Genomic DNA, 21,252 nt, shown 5'->3' with positions numbered 1-21,252 from the left:
TTTATGGACGGCCCCAAATTTGGTCGTCTGGGTACCGGCGTTGTGGGACAGATCCCCACCCGGAGATGACACTGAACGCCACCAAAACATTTACATCGGATTTACGACTGAATTTAAGACGTAATCATCATCGGAGGAGTTTACGAATAACTCACATGAATTGGTCCAAAAAAAAGATTCAAAGTCGCATGCAGAATTCAGTGTTTCAATGATGAGATGTTTTTTTGCCAGTATATAACCCATTATATCTGTAATAAAAATAAGAATATATTTTACCCTTTCTGTAAATAAAACAGATGTTAAAATTCTAATTTATGGACGTCTCTGAGCATTGTTGACATTCCATTGTTATTTTTTTGTGTAACAATGCGATTGGTAATGTAATCACTTCCTGCCCCGGGTCATTATCTCACACACAACCTTGATGCTGGACCCTCGGGGCGCGCGCAGTGTCTCCTCATCAGCAGTCCGGCTCCCCGGAATCAATGCTGCTGAAATGATGCACTTCCCGGAAGGTCGTGCGGTTTATGGGATCGTTTCAGACACTTTTACGCACAAAATGTGTTTTTTACGCGTAGAGACGTATACGTGACAAAGAGAGACGTACGTACGGTGCGAAAGAAGTTCTGCGTACATACACTGCTTACTTATTTTGTCAACATCATCATAATGGGCCATGGCCAATCCACTGGAGGATGAATTAGGCCTCCAAAACTTCACAGCCATCGCTCACGATCTGTGATGTAATTGCACCAGACGGCAATTTTTGGTCGGATGCACCGCCAACCACTGCACCACGATGCGCCACACGCAATTAACGCTGATGCTGCTGCTGATGATGATGGCAACGCTATTGTATTACCATCGCCGACGGAGATGGCACTACATCCCTCCCCCCTCCACCACGAGTCACGTGACCCGCGACCAGGAGATGATAAGGATCACATGACGGAGGAGGGATGATTGCTATAAGTGGCTCCGGAATAATCCCTCCTCCCCCCCCCTCTTGCTGCTGATGCTGTGTGACACCATTCGCGAAGGCTCTCGCTCCCTCTCTCGCTGCGTGCGTATTCTTGGCCGCTCTGAACCCCAACTAAAGACTGTTTAGATACAATACCGCGACGACTGTTGTGGCGATTGCTCTGCGCTGCTGCCCTTTTGAAAAGAACGTTTCGTCATGAGGATTCCGTGCGCGCTGCCTCTGTTGTGGTGCTTCCTCCACCTGGGTATGGCAGCCGTTCCTCCCGCGTTCACGACGACGGTGATGATGATGCTGATTGTGATGATGCTGATTGTGGTGATGATGATGGACGGTGTTGCTGATTGTGATGATGATTGTGATTATGATGGTGATGATGATGGTGATGAGGATTGTGATGATGATGGTGATGATGATTGTGATGATGATGATGGTGATGATTGTGATGATGGACGGTGTTGCTGATTGTGATGATGATTGTGATGATGATTGTGATGCTGATTGTGGTGATGGTGATGATGGACGGTGTTGCTGATTGTGATGATGATGGTGATGATGATTGTGATCATGGACGGTGTTGGACCCTGACCAATTATTACCGGGCAGCTGTTATCGAGGCCTGCTGTGGATAATCTGCGCGCGTGTAATTGTTGTATTTCTATGTCGGCCTCGTATAATAATGTCTTTGATCATTCCACTGCTGGATGAAGGCCTCCATCCCACGCCGTCACGGCGAGTGGGGGGATGGAGTGGGGGGTATTTGTAAGCGGGGAACTGCAGAACCGATTCGGGCTACTCGTCAACTGATGTGAACGGTGGTCAATAATCGAACCTATCAAGCTGGGGTTACAGCGCAGCGCGTTAATCACAGCGCCACTTAATTACGGCAGTGGATGTCGCACTGCTAGGAACCAGGCCACCTGAGTTCGATTCCTGTGCACGGCTAACGTACGCGGCGAGTGATGCCTGAACCGGTCATTGAGCCCTGACCCCCCCCCCCCCTCTCTATTGAACCCACGCCGACTAACGCGGGTGAAGTATGGTCAGGCAGCCTCCGTTGACTGATGATCGGAACGGCGTGACGAGGCCTGCCGCAATGGATTGACTCGAGGGGTGTAAATTTAGTCCGGATTATTTAATCACGCGCGTAGTCAATGTGCGAGCACGCACGAGTATACAGATGCCCTATTTTAAACGCCGCGTGAATTCATCAGCGAGTCTCAAGGCTCCCATTCTCACGAAGATCCTGCTACATTGGGATGTTTGGCCGATTTCCATTTTTTTTAAAAGATCAGTTTTACTTCGCGTGGAAGCAAACTGGGAGTAACCCAGTCAAAATCCACCGCGCTCGCAAGGGGATAACGCCTATAACTCCGCACAGATGGATTAAATCCACTTTCGGTGCACACCTCTCCTTGATCCACCAACCATCTCATCCATAGCGCTAAACCGCAGGTGGAGATCGCCATCACGCCTGGCCCTGTGATCACGATTTAATTACGATTGTAATCGTGATACAATGAGTGATTGTGATCATATGACGATCATTATTATAAGCAGGATCTGGAAGTGGGAGGTAGGTGATGTCCTTGACGCCAAGACAATTCCAGAGGTGAGATGTGCAACGATGTGAAACTTCCTGCCTCTAATTCAGCTTCACCTGCGGCCTTCTTTTATAAATCCCCTGCTGGATGATGGCCTCCCCATACTGGGTCGCGGAGGTATCTATACAACACTGATTCTTCTTCTTGGTTCTTTCGGTAAAGTCACGTAAAAGGGAAATAATAAAATAATCAAAATAAAACAATAAAATAATTCTCACAACGTCTCGGCCACAACGCAAGCAGCCGTCCTCAGGTGAAGAACAGGTCTGTCGGAAAGACCGCGTCAGACGCTGTCTTTTCGACAGACCTGTTCTTCACCTGAGGACGGCTGCTTGCGTTGTGGCCGAAACGTCGTGAGAATTCTTTTATGATGTTTTATTTTAATTATTTTATTATTTCCCTTCTACATGACTTTACCTAAAGTACCAAGAAGATGAATCCCTGCATTCACGAAAGCTTTAAATCGAAATTCCTGCCTCTAATTCAGCTACACGTGCGGCCCTCTATTATAAATCCCCTGCTGGATGATGGCCTCCCCAAACTGGGTCGCGGAGGTACAACACTGATTCTCTATACAAGTCAATTGGTGTCTAATAAACAATTGAGTAATTTAGTCATTGGTGGTTATGCTTCTTATAGTAGATGTGGAGCAACCGATTTAATGTTTTGATGAGGTGGTTGAGCCAGATGATTGCATCAAGAGTAGCGGAGTGGAGCATCCCTCGCAGAGACCCTCTTCCACCCTGGTGACCAGGTCGAGACCAGCTCCCTAAACTTGAGAACCCAGTTGGGCGGCTGAAACCTGGGCTCAAACCCAGGTTTTCGGCTACGTCAGGGCCCCATGATCCGCTCTGCTACCCCACAGGCTCAAGGAACTGAAACACCGGGGTGCGGGGAAGGTGAGACGGTGAGTCGACCAGGAGGGCCTTCCCTGGGGTCTACATCCATGTTGTCACGTCGTCTATTTACAGCCCTGTTACAGGCGCTTGTGTGTGAGCGCCCATGCCAGAGTGTTTATGGAAATGAACTTTAATTGAATTTTTCTGGTTGGCAGCTGATGCTGACGTGTGGTTTTGTACACTTGGGTAATGCACTGGCGGCAGAAGACCATTTTTCCAGTCTCCTTGCGAGAGCTATTAATAGTACATGGTGAACATGTACTGCCTTTGACAATCCACTGCTGGATGAGAGCCTCCCTGCACTCAATCCCTCAAACCCCTGTCACTACCCCAACCCCTCCTGAACAATTCCCGCCTGTTCTCCTGTCACTGTAACTACACCACTTTTTATAATCCCACTATCTCAAGCACTATCATCTTATGTCCAATTTTATAATTATTAGAAAAGCGCCTTTGAATAAGGTGCTTTATGAATCTAGATAAGATAGGAACTCTTGGCTCTGCTGATGTGCTCCAGAAGGGCGAAGGCTGTTTGGAGGTTGCGTTTTAAACCGACATTGCCGGTCAAACACAAGGTCTGCTCCAGGTTGTTTAAACACAAAGCCACAAACTCTCAATCATGGAATCGGCCAAACGATCCCAATGCAGCAGGACCCGCATGGAAGAAGAAGACAAAAAAAAACTATTTTGAGACTGAAGCTGATATGGCTAAATCAAAGACATTATTATTGATTCCTGGGCCAGGCTGTATTTTTATCCGTCCTTCAAATCTGCAGGATGCAGTATTGCTGGGCAGGTGCTTCGCGTGAGCACTTGTTCTTTGCACAAGAGGACGGGTAGCACTTTCCCACCCTCTATGCCACCAAGGTTAATGTTTTGTGCATGCCAGGTTAAGCCTCGCTCGGAGCTATAATTTTTCCAAATCAAGTGCAGAACTAAACTAGCGGTGACTGAGCTGAGACCACCTCGCCAAAGTTTATTAACCGGTTTAATCCCAGGCGGCTGAAGCTTGGATTTTTTAACCCAGAAATCTCGGCAGTGCCGTCTCGGCCGTCTGCCCACTTAGCCACCCGATTGCTCGGAGAAAAGCGGTGAAAAATGCACACTTCGATATGGTGGGTGGGTCTGTTTTAGATCAAATCGCTACCAACTTCCCTTTCAACCACCAGGAGATGATGGGCCCGAGTTTAACTTCCTGGAATTTCAACTCTCAACCTTCTGATTTATGAGCCACTCTGCCACTTTTGACGAACGTTAATAATAATAAACGTATCTTCTTGGTTCTTTCGGTAAAGTCACGTAGAAGGGAAGTAATAAAATAATAAAAATAAAACATAATAAAATAATATAATATAATAAAATTATTTTATTATGTTTTATTATTTTTATTATTTTATTACTTCCCTTCTACGTGACTTTACCGAAAGAACCAAGAAGATGAATCCCTGCAGTCACGAAAGCTTTAAATCGAAATAATAAACGTAATTCCTTCTACAAGGCTACTACTGTACCTTTTGATGTAACATCTCCTCCACGTGGGTATCTTTGCTCGTGGGAAGCCCACGAGAGCGTTTACCGGAGTGTGCTTTGGCTTCTGGATTGCCCCTTCCCCGTCCACCCACCCCCGGGTATTTGAAGTGGCGTCGCCAAATGTGCGGTGTTGGTGGCAGAAAGCACATCGTGACATCCCCGCGCGTACCAGCCGAGGTGCCAAATGTAACGCCACTCTCCCGTAGCGGGGACGCGCCGCCGCTGTTGGTCTCAGGGCTCCGTCAGGGAGGGAGAGGGGCTCTAGAACGGGCAGGGGTTGCCCCCACTCGCGGTCTTGGATGACAATCGTGGGTTTTTGATGAGTGGTGGGGACTTGATTGATGACGTTACCGATGAGGAAACCTTGTAAACCCAGTTATGTCTCCGAAGAGAGCGAGTGGAATACTTTGCGGCGTGTTTACAAGTTGAAATTATTAATTATTATTCTTATAGATGAACAAATCTAGACTTTCAACCACCACAACTCCTGTTCACCACTATGTGCAACTCCGGCTTACGGACTCCCCTTCACAATAAATAACGTCAACTTGCAAAGTGCCGCCACCGCCGCACCGTAGTCGCTCGCTCGCTCGATCTCTCTCGGAGCGTGAACGACTCGGAGGCACGTACAGTCAACCCCGGTTGACGTTTATTTCAAATTCACGTTTGAGACAAGTGGAAAGGCGACAGCAGCAGCCAGGCAGTGAGCCAGCAACAAATTCCCCCCCCTGCCCCTCTCCAAGCTCTGCAGTCCTCTAAGTCTTCTCACTGCACAGTCCAATCACTACACCCATGCAACGGACAACACCCAACCCTGCAGTCGTCGTGCGGTGTGCTAGAAGGGATTTGGGGGAGGGGGTATGGAGGTGAAAGTGTGCGGGGGAGCTTTGGAGGAGGATTGATCGTGGTGGTGGGGAACGCGTGTGCCGAGTGTCGGCAACTCCTTGCTGACGCTCGCTGTTCTTGTTTTGCGGTTGTGCGTGCGTGCGCTATTTGTTTTTGGCGTGTGCCCTTGCAGCGCGATCCTTCATCGCCCGAGACCCCGAGGATGGAAGCATCTGCGTCGTTGCCAACGTGTCAGCGCAATTCCAGGTCCAGTACGAGCTCGAGGACGGCTCGATGGTAAACTGGACGCCTCCTCGCTCGCCCTCTCTCTCTCCGTGTGCCCCGTATCGATCCGCAACAGAACACCCTGACGCAGCGACACATTCCCCCCCGCCCCCCCCCCCCCCCTTGGCTGCATTGCGATATTATTTCTCAGGAGCCACCTTTGGCAAATGCGCGAGGATTGACTTGGTTGCATCAGTTGGCGATGCCACGCGTTGTTTGCACGACGTCAGACGTGTATCTCTGCTTGCCGAGGAAACTCCTTCCATGAAACGAAATTCGCTTTTTTGTCCCACGTGCTGGGAGGAGAGAACGGCGCGCGCATCGACGCGGAATATCGCAGCGATATTCCGCGTTGAGCTGAACCTGGTAGCCTGAAAGTCGATGTCCTTCCACGGCTGAAGTTGGTGACAAGCGAATTATCTGAACCCCCGCTCTTTGCCAGCCCACACTGACCAACATGGTGGAGTATGATCAAACAATTCCTTCGACTCAAATGCTCTCTCATCCAGCAGCGTGTCGATAAAGGGCTATACACTACATATATTTTTAGGGCGCTTCATCTGAAATCTTCAGGGTGCCATGGTGGCGAGATGTTAACATCTATGCTGCCCACCCACCTTCACCAACCCGCACTGACCAGCCTGGTCAAGTATAGTTAAACAATATCGCCCGCCAATGCAGCATGGGAAGACATTCGCCCAGCAGAAGGATTTGTAAATCTGCTTGTGTGCTGGTGCGAGGATTGTCAAATCGCACGACCACGAGAGGTGGCGATGGCTCGCAGGGAGGCCTTCATCCAGCAGTGGATGGGTCACAGTTATGACGAATGAATGTTGTGGGTTTACTCTCCAGCACACCGGTGTGCTGAACTAGAAACTAATTGGCGCGTTTTGTTTTACGTGACAAACCTTACTAATTGGCCGTGTCGGGTGGTGCCGGGTTTAACGACACATTTATCCTTACGCCATCTCACCCCAAAAAAACCTCTTGTGGATGACGAAGTGTGCCTCACCGCTCCCCCCACCCGACCCCCGGCGGTGTCAACCTGTGCCCAGGGAATGGCGACCTTTGACCTCCCGCTGAACGCGTCCACGGTGGGCACCGAGTGCGGTGGTGGCGGGCGCGACGTGGACCTGACGCTGAGCTTCAGCAAGTGGCGGCACACGCTCTCCGTCGTCATGAACCACAACGACACCTCTTTCCGCGGCGACGCGTGGCACTTCGTGTACAACCTCGGCGACCCAGAAATCTTCCCCAGCGCCAGAGACAAAGGTGATTTCGATGCGCTGCCATCGGAAGCGACGAGCGGGGTGAGCGCCAATCTCGGCTTTCCACTTCCCCGGTCCCTGGAAGAGCGTCCTATGGAGATTTTAAAAACGAGGAACGACGCTGCACTCTTCCCCCAGAAGAGTGTCACGATTGGCTGCGTACGGTGCGAAAGAAGTTTGACGTTCGCGCACGCATGCACGTACGTACGTAACATTTCGCCACGTGAAATGCTGTCCAGCTCCCGTGCGCCCGAGCAAATCCCCCGCCGTGCCACGTGTTGCTCTCCCAGATATCAAGGTGGTCTTGTTCGAGAGCGACATCGCGGCTCCGCTCAACACGGCGTTCACTTGCTGGGCCAAGCAGTCGGTCACCTCCAAGCACGCCTCCGTCACGCTGTGGAACCTGCGCATACAGCCCTACGTGGTCGACGACGAAATCAGCAACGTGGGTGAGCGAGGTGGTGGTTGCTGCTCCCCCCCCCCCCACTACGGTGGTTTCTCCCCCGCCCCCCATTTGGCTGCCTTTCCATTGTTGGTCTCTCCCACCGGGCGTCATTGCTTCCAGTAAGCGGTGATGTCCTGCAACAAGACACACTTTTTGTTACCTTCAATATCGACGTCACTTAACTTGTTTTTTTCGTTCACGTTCTTAACATTCAGTGTGATGTCCTTAAACTCTCTAATCCATTTGGTGCTCTCTTTCTTTCTCGCGCGCTCTCTCCAAGCACGCGACTATTCCTGTTTCTCGGGCACAATTTTGAGCTTTTTTGCTTAATTTTTATTGTAAATGTTCGTTTTCCATTCCATCGTGCTAGGTGATGTGCACCAATTTTAAAATGTTCTTTTGTTGGCGCGTTGCTACCTTTCTTTCCACGATCGCTCTTCGCGTTCCAGAACAGCTCCTACCGACTCTGGTCTGCCAAATTTATGTTGCCTTTTTTTAATCCTCGTCAACTTTCAAAAATGTCCCCGAGATCCACACACTCCACCGCATTTTCCCAGTTCCATTGTGCATGCGCAAGTCTAAGCAGGGGCACAGTTTTCATTTCCATACATCGGCCTAAGGTACACTTTTTATTTGTTTTAGTGGAGACGCAGGTTTGAGTGCCCCTTGTATTTGATTTTTTCCCGCGACGAGTTGGTGCCCGCGGTTCGTTACGTCACCACAGGCTCGCAGTCTCAATTCGTCCGGACTTTAAATCCCACGAGACCCTTGACAAGAATAGGGCATTTCTGGGCCCACGGCCAGATCTACATGTTTTACCCCACCACTAACGTCCGGCTGCTCGGCTGCCACTCTGGGCAGCGCTGTGTGATGGCTCCATCATGTGGAATGCCCACCAGCAATATTCTCTCCCTTCCGAGGTTAGGGCCCATTGGATTCACAACAGGCCTGTGCACAATTCTGGTGTCCCCACTCCGAAGTGGTGGGTGAGGCTACGTGGGTGGTGGGTGGGGGCCACTTGGGTGGTGGGCGGGGCTAGCGGCTGAGTGGGCGGGGCTAGCGACTGAGTGGGCGGGGCTAGCGACTGAGTGGGCGGGGCTAGCGACTGAGTGGGCGGGGCTAGCGACTGAGTGGGCGGGGCTAGCGACTGAGTGGGCGGGGCTAGCGACTGAGTGGGCGGGGCTAGCGACTGAGTGGGCGGGGCTAGCGGCTGAGTGGGCGGGGCTAGCGGCTGAGTGGGCGGGGCTAGCGGCTGAGTGGGCGGGGCTAGCGACTGAGTGGGCGGGGCTAGCGACTGAGTGGGCGGGGCTAGCGACTGAGTGGGCGGGGCTAGCGACTGAGTGGGCGGGGCTAGCGACTGAGTGGGCGGGGCTGGCGGCTGAGTGGGCGGGGCTGGCGGCTGAGTGGGCGGGGCTGGCGACTGAGTGGGCGGGGCTGGCGACTGAGTGGGCGGGGCTGGCGACTGAGTGGGCGGGGCTGGCGGCTGAGTGGGCGGGGCTGGCGGCTGAGTGGGCGGGGCTGGCGGCTGAGTGGGCGGGGCTGGCGGCTGAGTGGGCGGGGCTGGCGGCTCTTGCACAGGAACGTGACTGCCTCCCAAGCCCCCCAAATCCGTGCGGCCTCATGTCTCGTTTTGGCGCTCTGTGAGGCACATGCGGCAGGCACATTAGTGGTCCCCTTCTTTGAGGGATAATGGGTTGGAGGTTGTGGTGCCAGGGTTTAGTGGGTGAGGGTGAAGGTATGGGCTTGGGGCAGGGCCAGTACTCGGGCGATGGGGGGAATCTGTACCCCTAATGTTCCTTGGCCTATCCAAGCTCACTCCGGAGTGGTGAATTGTGGCCCACACGACATCTCGACTACCCTCACCCCATCCGAGATGGCTTGGGCCCAGGCCTTGCTGGAGTTTGGACGTGGGGGTATGGCGTTATGGGTTTATTCAATCTTTAGACGATTGTTTTCTTTGAGACAGTGGGTCCCTAAAAACCATGTTTCTTATCCTGCATCTGCTGGTACAGTCGTCTCGGTCTTTACTTTTCCATTTTTTTTTCCCCCTTTTCCTCTCCCCCCATCCTAACAAAAACCGGCGGCATGAAATTGAGCGCGAACCAACGCGTTGCGGGAGATGCGACCCAGCCAGTGAACACTTGCGGCAACTGTTTCTAGTGCTTGTGGGGGCTGCCTTTTTTCTTTTTTACAAATCGCCGCAGCCTTTGATGGGCACAAACCCGCGAGTCGGCATCCAAAAGGCTCGGAGTACAAATAGCAGAGGCGGCAGCAGCAGCGGCAGCAGCAGCCGCTGGGATCGGCTATAATTGGCACTTTCACGTGCTTCGGCTGTGAATGAAAGCATCTGTGCCTGAGTATTTTTGAAAAAGACGCGTGAAGAGGAAGATGCGTCGTGGTGGCACATGCTGGCTGGGTGGGTGAATGAATGAATGGGGGCTCGGTTTAAGCGATTTTTGGGTGCGATTGCCTGGGGTGGCGGGGGTTGGAAGTGGAGATTGGCTCCTGGTACCCGTGCAGCCATTTTGTCAGTTCAGGGGCCTACCCCACTTGCCGTGTGGGTTATTTGGTCAAGCTTTCCCATTGGTCGGTACGGTTGGCAAAACCAGGGAGCGGATGAGAGGAGGGAAACGTAGACGTACGGTACAACAATGGATTTTGCTGCACTTCCTTCTGTCGGAAACTTATCCCCGCAGCCACTTACAGCTGTGCCTGTCTCCATGGTGACTGCCTGTCCAAGCACCACTCGCGTGACCCATAAGACTGCAGTCCTTCATTTAAGAATTTTATTCGGGTCGGGTAGTTCACAAACGGCTTATTTGTGCGATGGGTCCCTGGCAGATTGAGTTCATACGTGACTGACAAATTACTCATTCTGCGTCTCTCAAATGTAATGTTCTTTTGAAGGGGGTTTTTATTGTTAAGGGTTAGGTGGGGGGTCAAGCTATCAAGGCTTTGAGGTCCGAGTACCAAGCCGACATTGCTAAGATCCAGGGTTTGACTCCAGGTGTCGGCCGACGGAGCCTGAAACTGGATTCTCAATCCCAAAAAAATCTTACAAATAACGAGAATCATCTTCTTAGTTCTTTCGGTAAAGTCACGTAGAAGGGAAATAATAAAATAATAATAAATAACCATAATAAAATTATTCTCACGACGTTTCGGCCACAACGCAAGCAGCCGTCCTCCGGTGAAGAACAGGTGAAGACCAGGTCTTTCGGGGGGACGGCTGCTTGCGTTGTGGCCGAAACGTCGTGAGAATTAATTAATGTTTTATTTTTATTATTTTATTATTTCCCTTCTACGTCACTTTACCTAAAGAACCAAGAAGATGAATCCCTGCAGTCACGAAAGCTTTAAATCGAAAAATAACGAGAACCCAAATAAGCTCATCATCGTTTCGTCTGCCCTCCCAGCGACTCACTGCAAGGAGGACTTTCCGCTCACGACCCCCTCGACTTCTACCACTGCGACCCCGAGCCCCGCGACCCCGAGCTCCGTGACCCCGAGCTCCGTGACCCCAAGTCCCGGCCCCGCGAACCCGAGCCCAAGCCCCACGGGCCCTCCGCCGGCCGTCCCCGTCGGCTCCTACAACATCAGCGTGGGCAACCGCAGCTGCCTGCTGGCGCAGATGGCGCTGCAGGTGGTGCTGGTGTACAGCACGATGCGCAATGAGGTGCGGTGCTGCTGGCCACACGCGGTGCACTGGTGGGTTGGGAGGTCGGAGCGCAGAGCAGACAGCACCTGCTCATAGTCTGGGATTCGACTTTGCAAACTGATCACTCTGTGTAGTTTTTTTGTTTTAACCATACTCTTTGGTTCTTTCGGTAAAGTCGCGTAGATGAAATGAAAAAAAATGAAAACAACTAAATTAAATCGCCACGTTTGGGAGGCAACACAAGCTTCCGTCATCTGGTGGAACAGCCACAGCAAAATTACTGTAGTGAATAGAGAGAGCTATTTGTGACGAGCGATTACACAGGGTAAGAGGGGGGGAGGAGCCAGGGAGGAGGGATGCCGGGGGGAGGGGCGTCGTGCGGAGTGGGGGGGGGTTAAGCTGAGATAAGCTGATTAATAACGTCCTTTTAGGACGCTTGTCACAAATAGCTCTCTCTACTCACTACAGTAATTTTGCTGTGGCTGTTCCACCTGATGACGGAAGCTTGCGTTGCCCCTGAAACGTCGTGATTTAATTTAGTTATTTTCATTTTATGAATTTTTATTATTATTTTTATTTTTCATCTACGTGACTTTACCGATAAAACCAAAGAGTATGGATCCTTGCAGTCACGAAAACTTCAAATCTGGAATTATTTTAACCATTTGGGAACTCAAGAGGCCAGCAGTGGTTCTACTTTTGCAAACCGTAATCCTAAAAATGGGCACAACAACTAAGCAAATAGAAATGGGCGCAGAAACAACTGCGTTTCGGAAGACACCCGGAAATGTGAAGTTGCTGGTCTCGGCTTGGTCACCAGTCGTAGACCTACAAACTCGCAGCAGGACCCAATGGGCACAGAGACCCAGAAATAATTGTGCTCAAACCGGGTTCTCAAGCGTGCTGAATTGATAGTCTCAATCAAGCCAGTCGATAAATATTTTACATCAACAATGGTGACGGCCAATTGACCTCGCACGCATCCGCTCGACCCCGGGAAGGCCCCTTATCCAGCAGCGGACTGACAAATGGGTCGTACATGCGGAGTACGAGGAATAACGCGATTCGCCAAAACTCCTCGCGTTTGTTTGCGTTCGCGCGCGAGACGCGTGCCTGGCTTCGTTGCGACCACGGATGGTGTGAATGTTGACTACGACGCGACTGCGACAGTCGTGATGACTCTGGTAAAGACTACGAAGACCGTGTTGAGGTTGCTGACAATGTTGACAAAGCGATTGGGCCCCCCCCCCTCCTCCATGCGCTCAGACGCGGCGCGGCGTTTTCCACGTGAACCCCAACGCGACGAGTGCCACAGGTTCGTGCGGCGACGCGACGGCCAGCCTCTCGCTCTCCTTCAGCCAGGGCGCCGTGTTCCTCGGCTTCAGCGCGGTGAGCTTGGGTGGAGAAGGGCGAGGGTCAGGAGGGAGGGGTGGTTGGGTGGGGTGGTCCTGGGGAATTTGTGGTGAGTGGTGTTGAGTTTCTGGATTTCGCTATTTGGTGAGCATTTGTGCTTTGCGTGTAACGTAGGGTCAATACAACTCCTGTGAAGGTGTTTTGGTATCCACAACACCTTTTTGGTAAAACATTTTTTTGCCGATCGGGACTTGCCCTATAAAAACTGGTCGCACCAAATTTGGTGGTCCAAATAAAGCAAAGAAGATGACGTCATCTATACCTGGTCAAACGCACGCTTTACCCTGTATTCTTGCACAAGGAAATAGAATTTTCAGGTCCATGTGGCGTTACAGCCGTTTCAATACGGGCAAAAACATTTTGTGTCTATTTGTTTCTTCCTTGTGATGGGACTTTGTAGGATGAACGTTGAGTTTTATCAGGGCACGGAGTGACAATTTGAATTGGTCTAATAATGTAGGGCACTGATAAGGGGTTGACAGGTATGCATCATCGCACACCACCATGCGTGCGATGTTGCGTATCCCATGGCATCTTGTTTGCCTTGGAGCGTAACGTTACGATCGCTTCTTAAAATACTGTACTCTGGCAAACCCGCGATATTAAAGCCTTGTGTAATCCATGCACGTGGGTTTTTTTCAGGCGATTAAGTAGATTGAATAGTTTCGGCATTTGGTTTTGAATCGCTTTTAAATTTTCACGTCCGACGATGGTTCTCCTCCCCAACGTACGTTGAACTGAGGGCGTCGCAACGCCCTCGGTTCGTCAAACTCTGCCTCCGTCCTTGTTTGCCACGTCCGTGCTCGCAGAACAAATCCACGGACAAGTTCTACCTCACGTCGGTCAACGTGACGCTGCTCGACGCGTTCCCGGACGCGCGTGAGTACACGGCACCCCTCGGCCGGTCGGGGCGCCATTGCCCACACTGGAGATGCCCGGCTGCCCCACCTCCAGTGTTGGGGTGGGGGGGGAGATGGCATTGCCTGCCTAATTGTGTGATTTTATTTTTTTAACTGAAGTGGTATTGGACGCTGTTCCGCGATGTTCTACTTTAAAAAATTAACCTGTTTGGTGAATTATTGTAGGAATCCTTACTGCAAGCCGGCTTCGTGGCCACAACATTCCTGTTGGGCCGGGGCGGTCCCACTGGTTTAGGGAAATGTTTCCTCCCCCCCCACCCCCCGTGTCTTGAAGATTTTATTCGGGATTTTGCCCCAGGTGTTTTTAAATCCTTTATATTAAGTTCACTTGCTTGCTTGCTTTGTGCTCTTATGACCGTGCAAATCTTTCGGTCGTTTTTTAACCCACTTCCCGTGATCCAATCGAGCTGACATTTTGCACACAGACTCGTTGTGCGTGACAATTTATTTTCGTGAAAATTTTTTTCTAAAATTTTACACTTTTTAGGAAAAAATAAATTATATTTAATTACCAATTGCTTAATGGTGGCAGGCAATCATCTGACCCATAGGTGGCAGCCATCTCAAGCCAGAGGACGAGAGGACTCTAGCCGCCACGCATATAAAGGATTTATAGTGAAAAACTTTGTTTTTACGGATTTATTTTTTTACGCTTACTATCGGGGTTTGCCCCTCCCCCCCACCCCCCAATACTCTGTTTGAGTCTGCACTTGTGCCGTGTGCGTGCATGCACGGACATTGTGTATGGACATTACAACGACATGGAATAATCTGGGAATCATGCATGCAGAGCGGTGTATGCTTTGTGTTCACTGAGACCAAGGAACACACTGATCGCGGAACAAACACACACACACACTGCAGACTTTGCTTCATGTAAAATAGGCTTGGGCAGGATGCATTGTCGGTAGAAGGTACGATGGGCCAATAGACCCACACCTACTGGGTGGCATCTATGCGAAAAGAGCTTCATCGGATTTCTCCCGGGATAAATAAAGATTCTGATAGACGAGACTGGTGCTGGAATGGCAGGCAAAAGGCGAGCAACGGGCCCGAGGCTGGATGCTCGCCACAGGGCTCGCTCCGAAGCCGGCGCGCGTGTAAGGGGACGAGCACTGGGCCGTGGCACCGTGGAGATCGGGGTGAACGCCACGCGCGCGTTGTTTCTGCGCGCGTGGCAGCGTGGCTGGAGTTGGCGGGGCGCAATGGGAGCCTGGCGATGTTCGCGGCGCCGCTCGGCCGCTCCTACAGCTGTGCGAGCGAGCAGACGGTGGTGGTGACGCCCGAGTTGGAGCTGCTCGTCTCCCACCTGCACCTGCAGCCCTTCCACGTGACGAAGGGGCGCTACGACATGGGTGAGCGTCCACTCGCGTCTCCACCCCTCCGTCCATCCCCTGCGTCTCGTCCCTGTTGCTCCCCTCCCCTTGCCTCCCTGTGTCCCGTTTCTGCTGCGTGCCTACCCGTCTCTCTGCCCCCCCCCAACTCCTGTGCCCCCTGAACTTTCACCCTCCCTCCTGCACCTATCCCTGTAACCCATGCCCGTAACTGGTCATCATGCCACGGGTGAGCGGTCTGCCCTGCACCTTCCATGCACAAAACTGCACTCGCTGTGTCTGCAGGAAGTTTTTCACTCCTTGCACCGGGCCGACTGTACTGCACCCACTGGCTGGTCGCTTGCTTTTGCGAGTCTCTTGTCGGGGCGCGTGAGAATGCGGCGATGTAGCAGCGCCCTCTAGCGGTGCAACGGCTGATAGCCGCTTCGTTGAGCTGTATAGCATTTGTGAGCAGGTCGCTTTCTCAAAGAGAAGCTCATAAGGTCACTCTGTGGGCTATACCTGGTAAAGTAAAATATTTGAGCTTTATTTGTATAATTTTTTTCAAAGTCATTTGTTTACCTTTCTTATACTTTGCACTCGTATCGTGTTTTTGTATTTGGTGTAATGTTCTGACCTGCCCTGACAGGACATCTGTGAAAAAAAGAGCTTTTATAGCTCTTCGGATTCCTCCAGTATAAATCAATATTCCGATTCTGGCTCTGAGAACCAGCAGTTGTCCTAATGGATCAACTCGCCCCCGCGATAGCAACGTGGAATTGCCACCGTTGGCTCCACAGGGCTGTAAACAGGCGATGTGCGGCAACGCCCTCCCCAAGGCTCATCCGATGGAGCAGGAAATCATCGCTTTGTGACTGCCTCTTTGTCTTGCGGTTGACGGTGCGTCTGTGTGGGGGGCCACGCACGCACGCGCGCGCGTGTGTCTGTGCGCGCGCGTGTGCATTCGTGCGTACAGCCGTGGAGTGCCCCCAGGATGCCAAGCAGTGGATCATTCCCATCGTGATGGGAGCTGCGCTCGCCTGCCTGGCCGTCGTTGTGCTCACCGCGTACCTCTATGGCCAACACAAGCGGCAATCGGTCTATGCGAGGCTTTGATTCGCGGCCGCCTTCGCTCAAAGATCGGCGGCGTCCACCCTTGATAGTCCACGGGGTCAGAGCAGATGTTGGTACCACCCAAGTAAAAATAGTAGCGTAACTTCGGTCGTAACAATGTCTTTACACGAGTGCCTTATCTGATGATCACATTCATTTCAAACGGTTGGCAAGTTTTTCACTGTTGTTGGCCACATTTAAGAGATTGGAAACCGCTATCGTAATGCCACCTCCTGGTACCGACGAGCACGACATCTGGTCTGACCTAATGGATTGTGAAGAGTTGAATACCGGTGTACATTTGACAACAAAAAAATCCTGCTCGACATTGCCCAACATTTTCCGTTCTTCAATTCTACACAGCCTTGACAACATTTATTTGGGACCCTCCTCCAAAGACTCTCTAATTCCTGACATGAGCAGCAGAGGTTGTTATTTATGATGCGTGCAAGCCCTTCTGCACTGCTTCGGTTTGTGAATGTTGTTCTTGTGACATTCAAACCAACAGGACTGCGGCTGATGGCTTGCAATTATAACTTCACGTCTTCCTTGCCCTCCAACCTAGCGGCCCAGCACTGTGACCGTTTCGCCAGCGGTGAATTAAAACGGCCGCCCCTTTTTCAGCGCCAATGACAAATCTCATTTGAACCAAGTGCCTCAAGTCCCCCTGGGGTTTCCTCGCTATGCGGGTTCGGTTTGTGTGATCTCGCGTATATGTGGCGAACCTATTTCTACCCAATATTCGCAATACTACATGGTTTGACTTTGCCCGTTTGCGGTTGGGCATGGTGACAATGGCGGTACTGCGTGAGGTACCGCACGAGGTACTCGGCAGGCAGCCGTCTCCTCATGCGGTGACGCTTTGTGTGCCCCCCTCTTTGTTGTTTTTTTTGCAACTCCTCGACCACGTAAATCGAGGGAAACCTGTAATTTACAACCGAACCACATCGGAGACCTCGAAAGACATCTGATCATTCTTGTCAGATTCATGTAAGCATTGCCTCCCAACCGCTTGGCAACTGAGGTTTTCAACGTTGCTCGGTAACGACTATAACGACGCGTTTGATGTCGTGTCCTGAATTGCATCTCATCTCAACACCATTTGTATGTACTATATGTTGAACTTAAACTGGTAGGAACCTCCTGGTTACACCAGCCCACAGGGGATTATTGTGTCCGTCCGTCGTGGAGGGGCTGGGTGGGGAGGGGAGGGGCTGGGTGGGGAGGGGAGGGGCTGGGTGGGGAGGGGAGGGGCTGGGTGGGGAGGGGAGGGGCTGGGTGGGGAGGGAGGGGCTGGGTGGGGAGGGGAGGGGCTGGGTGGGGAGGGGAGGGGCTGGGTGGGGAGGGGCTGGGTGGGGAGGGGAGGGGCTGGGTGGGGAGGGGAGGGGCTGGGTGGGGAGGGGCTGGGTGGGGAGGGTAGGGGCTGGGTGGGGAGGGGTTGGTCACCCCGTTGTGCCCTTATAAAACTCAACGTTTAACCTACTCACGCCGGCTTGTGCCCGCCCTCACAGTCGGCCATATTTGCGGAATACACCACGCCGCCGTTGACCCTGATCATTGACCGAGCAACCCAACGTTCCTACCAGCTCCCTCCGCAGGAATGTGTTTTGGCACCGCACGTGGTCAACCGTGCTAATCAGAGGTGCGGGGGAAGGATGAACGCGCTAAACAGAACAAGCAGTTCTAAAGGAATGACGGCGAGCGCCCAGCGCCCGACTCTTCCCTCCTCCCGTTCAGGCCGAGCCGCAGGGCGACTAAACTCTTCCATTTCTCGTCCGTTAACGATCCTCCCCAACCCATGGTGTGATGGCTTAACCAAAGTTGATAACACAATTGTGACGAAATTAGGCTTTTTTTTTTCTTCCAAAAGAATGGCTTCCGTGTTTTAAATTTTGTTTTGTACTTGTACGGGGGCTTCTCTCCTCACTTTGTTTTGGACACCACTACCAGGACTGGCGGCCGGTTGTATTTTAAACCCCTGGCGTGTGTGTCCCCCCCCCCCCCCCCCCCCCGCCACCACCACTCTTCACATCCACTGCTGGGAACGCAAAAATTATACTTTGACTGTTTATGCGGCCGGCCACTGGACGGCTGTTTTGCTCTGGGGGTTGTTTTTTTTAGGGGGGGGGGGGGTACCCCCTGCCCCCTGCCCCTCCGGCCTTCCCTTCCGGCCTTCCCCTACACCACCATGAGGTCCTCCCGTGGCTGTACTCCCTGCTCTTGGTGACGTGTGACGACAATTATGAGAAAAATAAAATATTTAAAAACATTACGTTTTATCGAAAGTGCTTCATGTATCATGATTTTTTTTTCTTCCAGGCCTAATACTCTGCCCTAAGTAGTCGTAATAATAATACGACACCATAATGTCTAGATGTCCTCTTTGTGACCTTTTACCATTTGGTCTTCCCACCATGATTTGCATGTCACGTGAACATCACCAGTGACGATGATGCTCGATGGCTGTGCAGTCTGGGTGGCATCACTTTCTGCCAGTTCAAATTTCACCGCTATGCCCAAAAGCAGTGAGTTATGTGAACCACTTGAAATATAGGTGAGGTTACCAATTAAATTCACCATTGGCCATATACAATACATCTCTACGACCTCAAGTGGTACAAATTATATATTTTTTGCTCTGGCTCTTGGACCTATATCGCAGTGGTGTACGTATGTCACGTGGCGTGCAAGGGTATGATGGGATAAACGATGCTCTGGTTACAATCTCGCGGTTTTTGCTGTGGCAAAACCCCCTTGGTCCTGTCGTTTACTTTTCAGCGGAACACCTCTCGCCGCCACCTGACACGAACCGGACTTTGCCTTTAGCCTTCTGTGGTGTGCGTGTACTAACACCTCCTCAGGAACTGATCCTTGCTCTCGACTTTGCCATGCCTTTTTGTTTTTGGTGTTGAGCCGCGTTCTTTTGATTAACTCTCACCAATTTCTCTTTCCGTGTACATTTGTTTTTTTTGCCTTTACATCCTTCTCCTTTTGCTTTGCCTTTCATCGTTTCCCATCTTGCTCCCATCTGCTCCCAAACCCACCGACGCATTTCCACTCGCAACCAAAACCACGTGGCATCCACCCACGCACGCGTGCCAACCCTGGTCGCTCGCACCCACGACGCGCCGCACATGGACCCACAAACACGACCAACACGTGCACAAACACCTCGCCATCCCCTCCATCTCCCGTCCCTTGAACCCACCCCCCCTCCGACCCGTGCTGCCCACCCCAAGCCGTGAGCTGCCCCCAGGACTCTCTGCTGGGCTTCGTGCTGCCCCTCGTGGTTGGCGCCGGGCTGATAGTCCTCGTCTTCATCTCCGTGCTCGCGTACGGCATCGGGCGGAAGAAGAGCCGCACCACCTACGATGAGATCTGAGGCCGCTCGGCGATTTCGGCGGGGGACGAAGACGTGTTCTGGTGGTTGTTTTTTTTGGGTCCCTGCCGATTTTTGTTGCCGCACAGTCCGCGCAAGGGAATCGTTCCCATCTCGATGACCGACCCTACGGTGTGCGTTTACGCGGTTGTGCTGTATAATCTCTCCGCGCGTTTCGGGTTGCACCGTGCGGTGTTCCGCATGTCTGACGTGTCACTCGCCATCCCATCCCGCGCGGTGGGCGCTTAAATTATTAAACATTTTCCGAGGAAGCCGTCTCAGTCCGGTGGAACACAATTTCGGCCATCGTGCCAAGCCACACGCGGTGCGACCCACAACGAAGGCCCGGAGGAGGATTGTTTCGCACGCTTCCGTAAAGTTTGGAAAGGAGCCGTCGTCGGGTTGATGATGGGCACGATGGGCCCGTGCGTGCGCCTTGCCGACGTTGCTGCTTCACCGCACTGGCATGGCTATTGAGAGGTGCAGGTAGTGCAGCTGCACTGGGGCCCACTGGCTGGGCTATAACCAGGGGAGGGTGGGGGGGGGGAATTGGACTGCCCCCCCCTCATTTCAGTCTTTGCACGAGGGGCCATGCCACCCACGTAGTAGCCACTGCTAAAACATTTTGCCAGAGGTCCTTTTTGTTTGACTTTGTTCCAACAAAAACGTAAAAACGTTCCGTCGCTCGCGTGAAACGCGGTGCCGCCAAAGCGTGCTCATTTACCCCGCTGCGGTGCAGCTGGGGTAGCCGTAAATGTCACGGTGCACCGAGTTGTACATCTCTCTCGCTCTCCTCGTTATTTTCAGCGCCGGTTTTTGTTTCCCCGTCGTGCGAAGTGAATGGTTTTCTCGGAGCGCGATGGCTTTGCTCTCGCCGAGCCACGGAAATTATAATGACCCGCTGGCTGCATTAACGCTGCGGCTCGCGGTGAAGCGCTTTCAGAACCAGTTAATTGGGTGAATTATTCAACGTTGTGAGCTAAAAGTAAGCCGGTTTGTTCCGCAATAAATAGCGGCGTTGCAAATGCTCCACCTGACGAAGGCTGCTATAATGAGCCCCATTGCCGTATAATAATCACCTGCTGGTGCTCCAGCCGTAGTTATACCGCCTGCATACAATGCTGTTAGCGAAAGGAAGTGATTTCCCCCCCCCCCCCCCCCATATGTATTTTATTGAAAGGGAGCTTGGGTATAAATAGATGGGGGGTGGTTGTGGTGGGTGGTGACTGCCCTGTTTTACGTGGAAACGCACAGCGGGTCGGACCCTCAGGGTTGGGAGCAACGATTTGCCTTCGTGTAAACGACGCTTTGCGAGATTTAATTGTGTTTCCATATCCATGTACGCAACCGGTATTTATATAATATAATACAACAGCAGGAGGTTTTGCCTCGCTCTCGCAATCGTCGCTTCCACTTGAATTTGAATGAGCTCATGAATCGCGTATGTGTGTAAATAAAGGAACTTGCGAATTTGGTGGTGCCTTTTGTGAGCCCGATATTGTCAACTGCAAAAATTTTTTTTAAAATCTTCAATTCAATGGAGGAGATGGACCAGTTAAAATCGATTTGCATGAATCGATGCATTGGGGGATTGTGGTTTTTGATGGTAGTTTGGGGCAGG

General features: G+C 51.9%; 1 protein-coding gene across 2 annotated transcripts; it reads left to right on the top strand.

Annotated features, from left to right (window-relative positions):
* Positions 1-966: 966 nt before the first annotated feature.
* LOC133357570 (lysosome-associated membrane glycoprotein 1-like) lies at positions 967-21,139 on the top strand. 2 transcript variants are annotated; one of them, XM_061575559.1, is made up of 9 exons: positions 967-1,226; positions 6,031-6,134; positions 7,178-7,394; positions 7,681-7,839; positions 11,252-11,511; positions 12,760-12,882; positions 13,716-13,785; positions 15,008-15,181; positions 16,116-17,439. In XM_061575559.1, exons 1-9 carry the CDS (start codon positions 1,178-1,180, stop codon positions 16,253-16,255), a joined length of 1,296 nt encoding a protein of 431 aa, XP_061431543.1. In that variant the 5' UTR covers positions 967-1,177; the 3' UTR covers positions 16,256-17,439. The 2 variants fall into 2 exon arrangements, with proteins under 2 accessions (XP_061431543.1, XP_061431542.1); XM_061575558.1 differs by lacking the exon at positions 16,116-17,439 and adding an exon at positions 19,492-21,139 and having other exon boundaries at positions 971-1,226.
* The last annotated feature ends 113 nt before the right edge of the window (positions 21,140-21,252 follow it).

The sequence above is a fragment of the Lethenteron reissneri genome, chromosome 58, assembly GCF_015708825.2.
Source record: "Lethenteron reissneri isolate LAM-NWPU_2019-01 chromosome 58, ASM1570882v1, whole genome shotgun sequence".
Lineage (NCBI taxonomy): Eukaryota > Metazoa > Chordata > Hyperoartia > Petromyzontiformes > Petromyzontidae > Lethenteron > Lethenteron reissneri.
The sequence above is the reverse complement of the archived record's forward strand: the minus strand, read 5'-3'. Positions and strand labels throughout refer to the sequence as shown.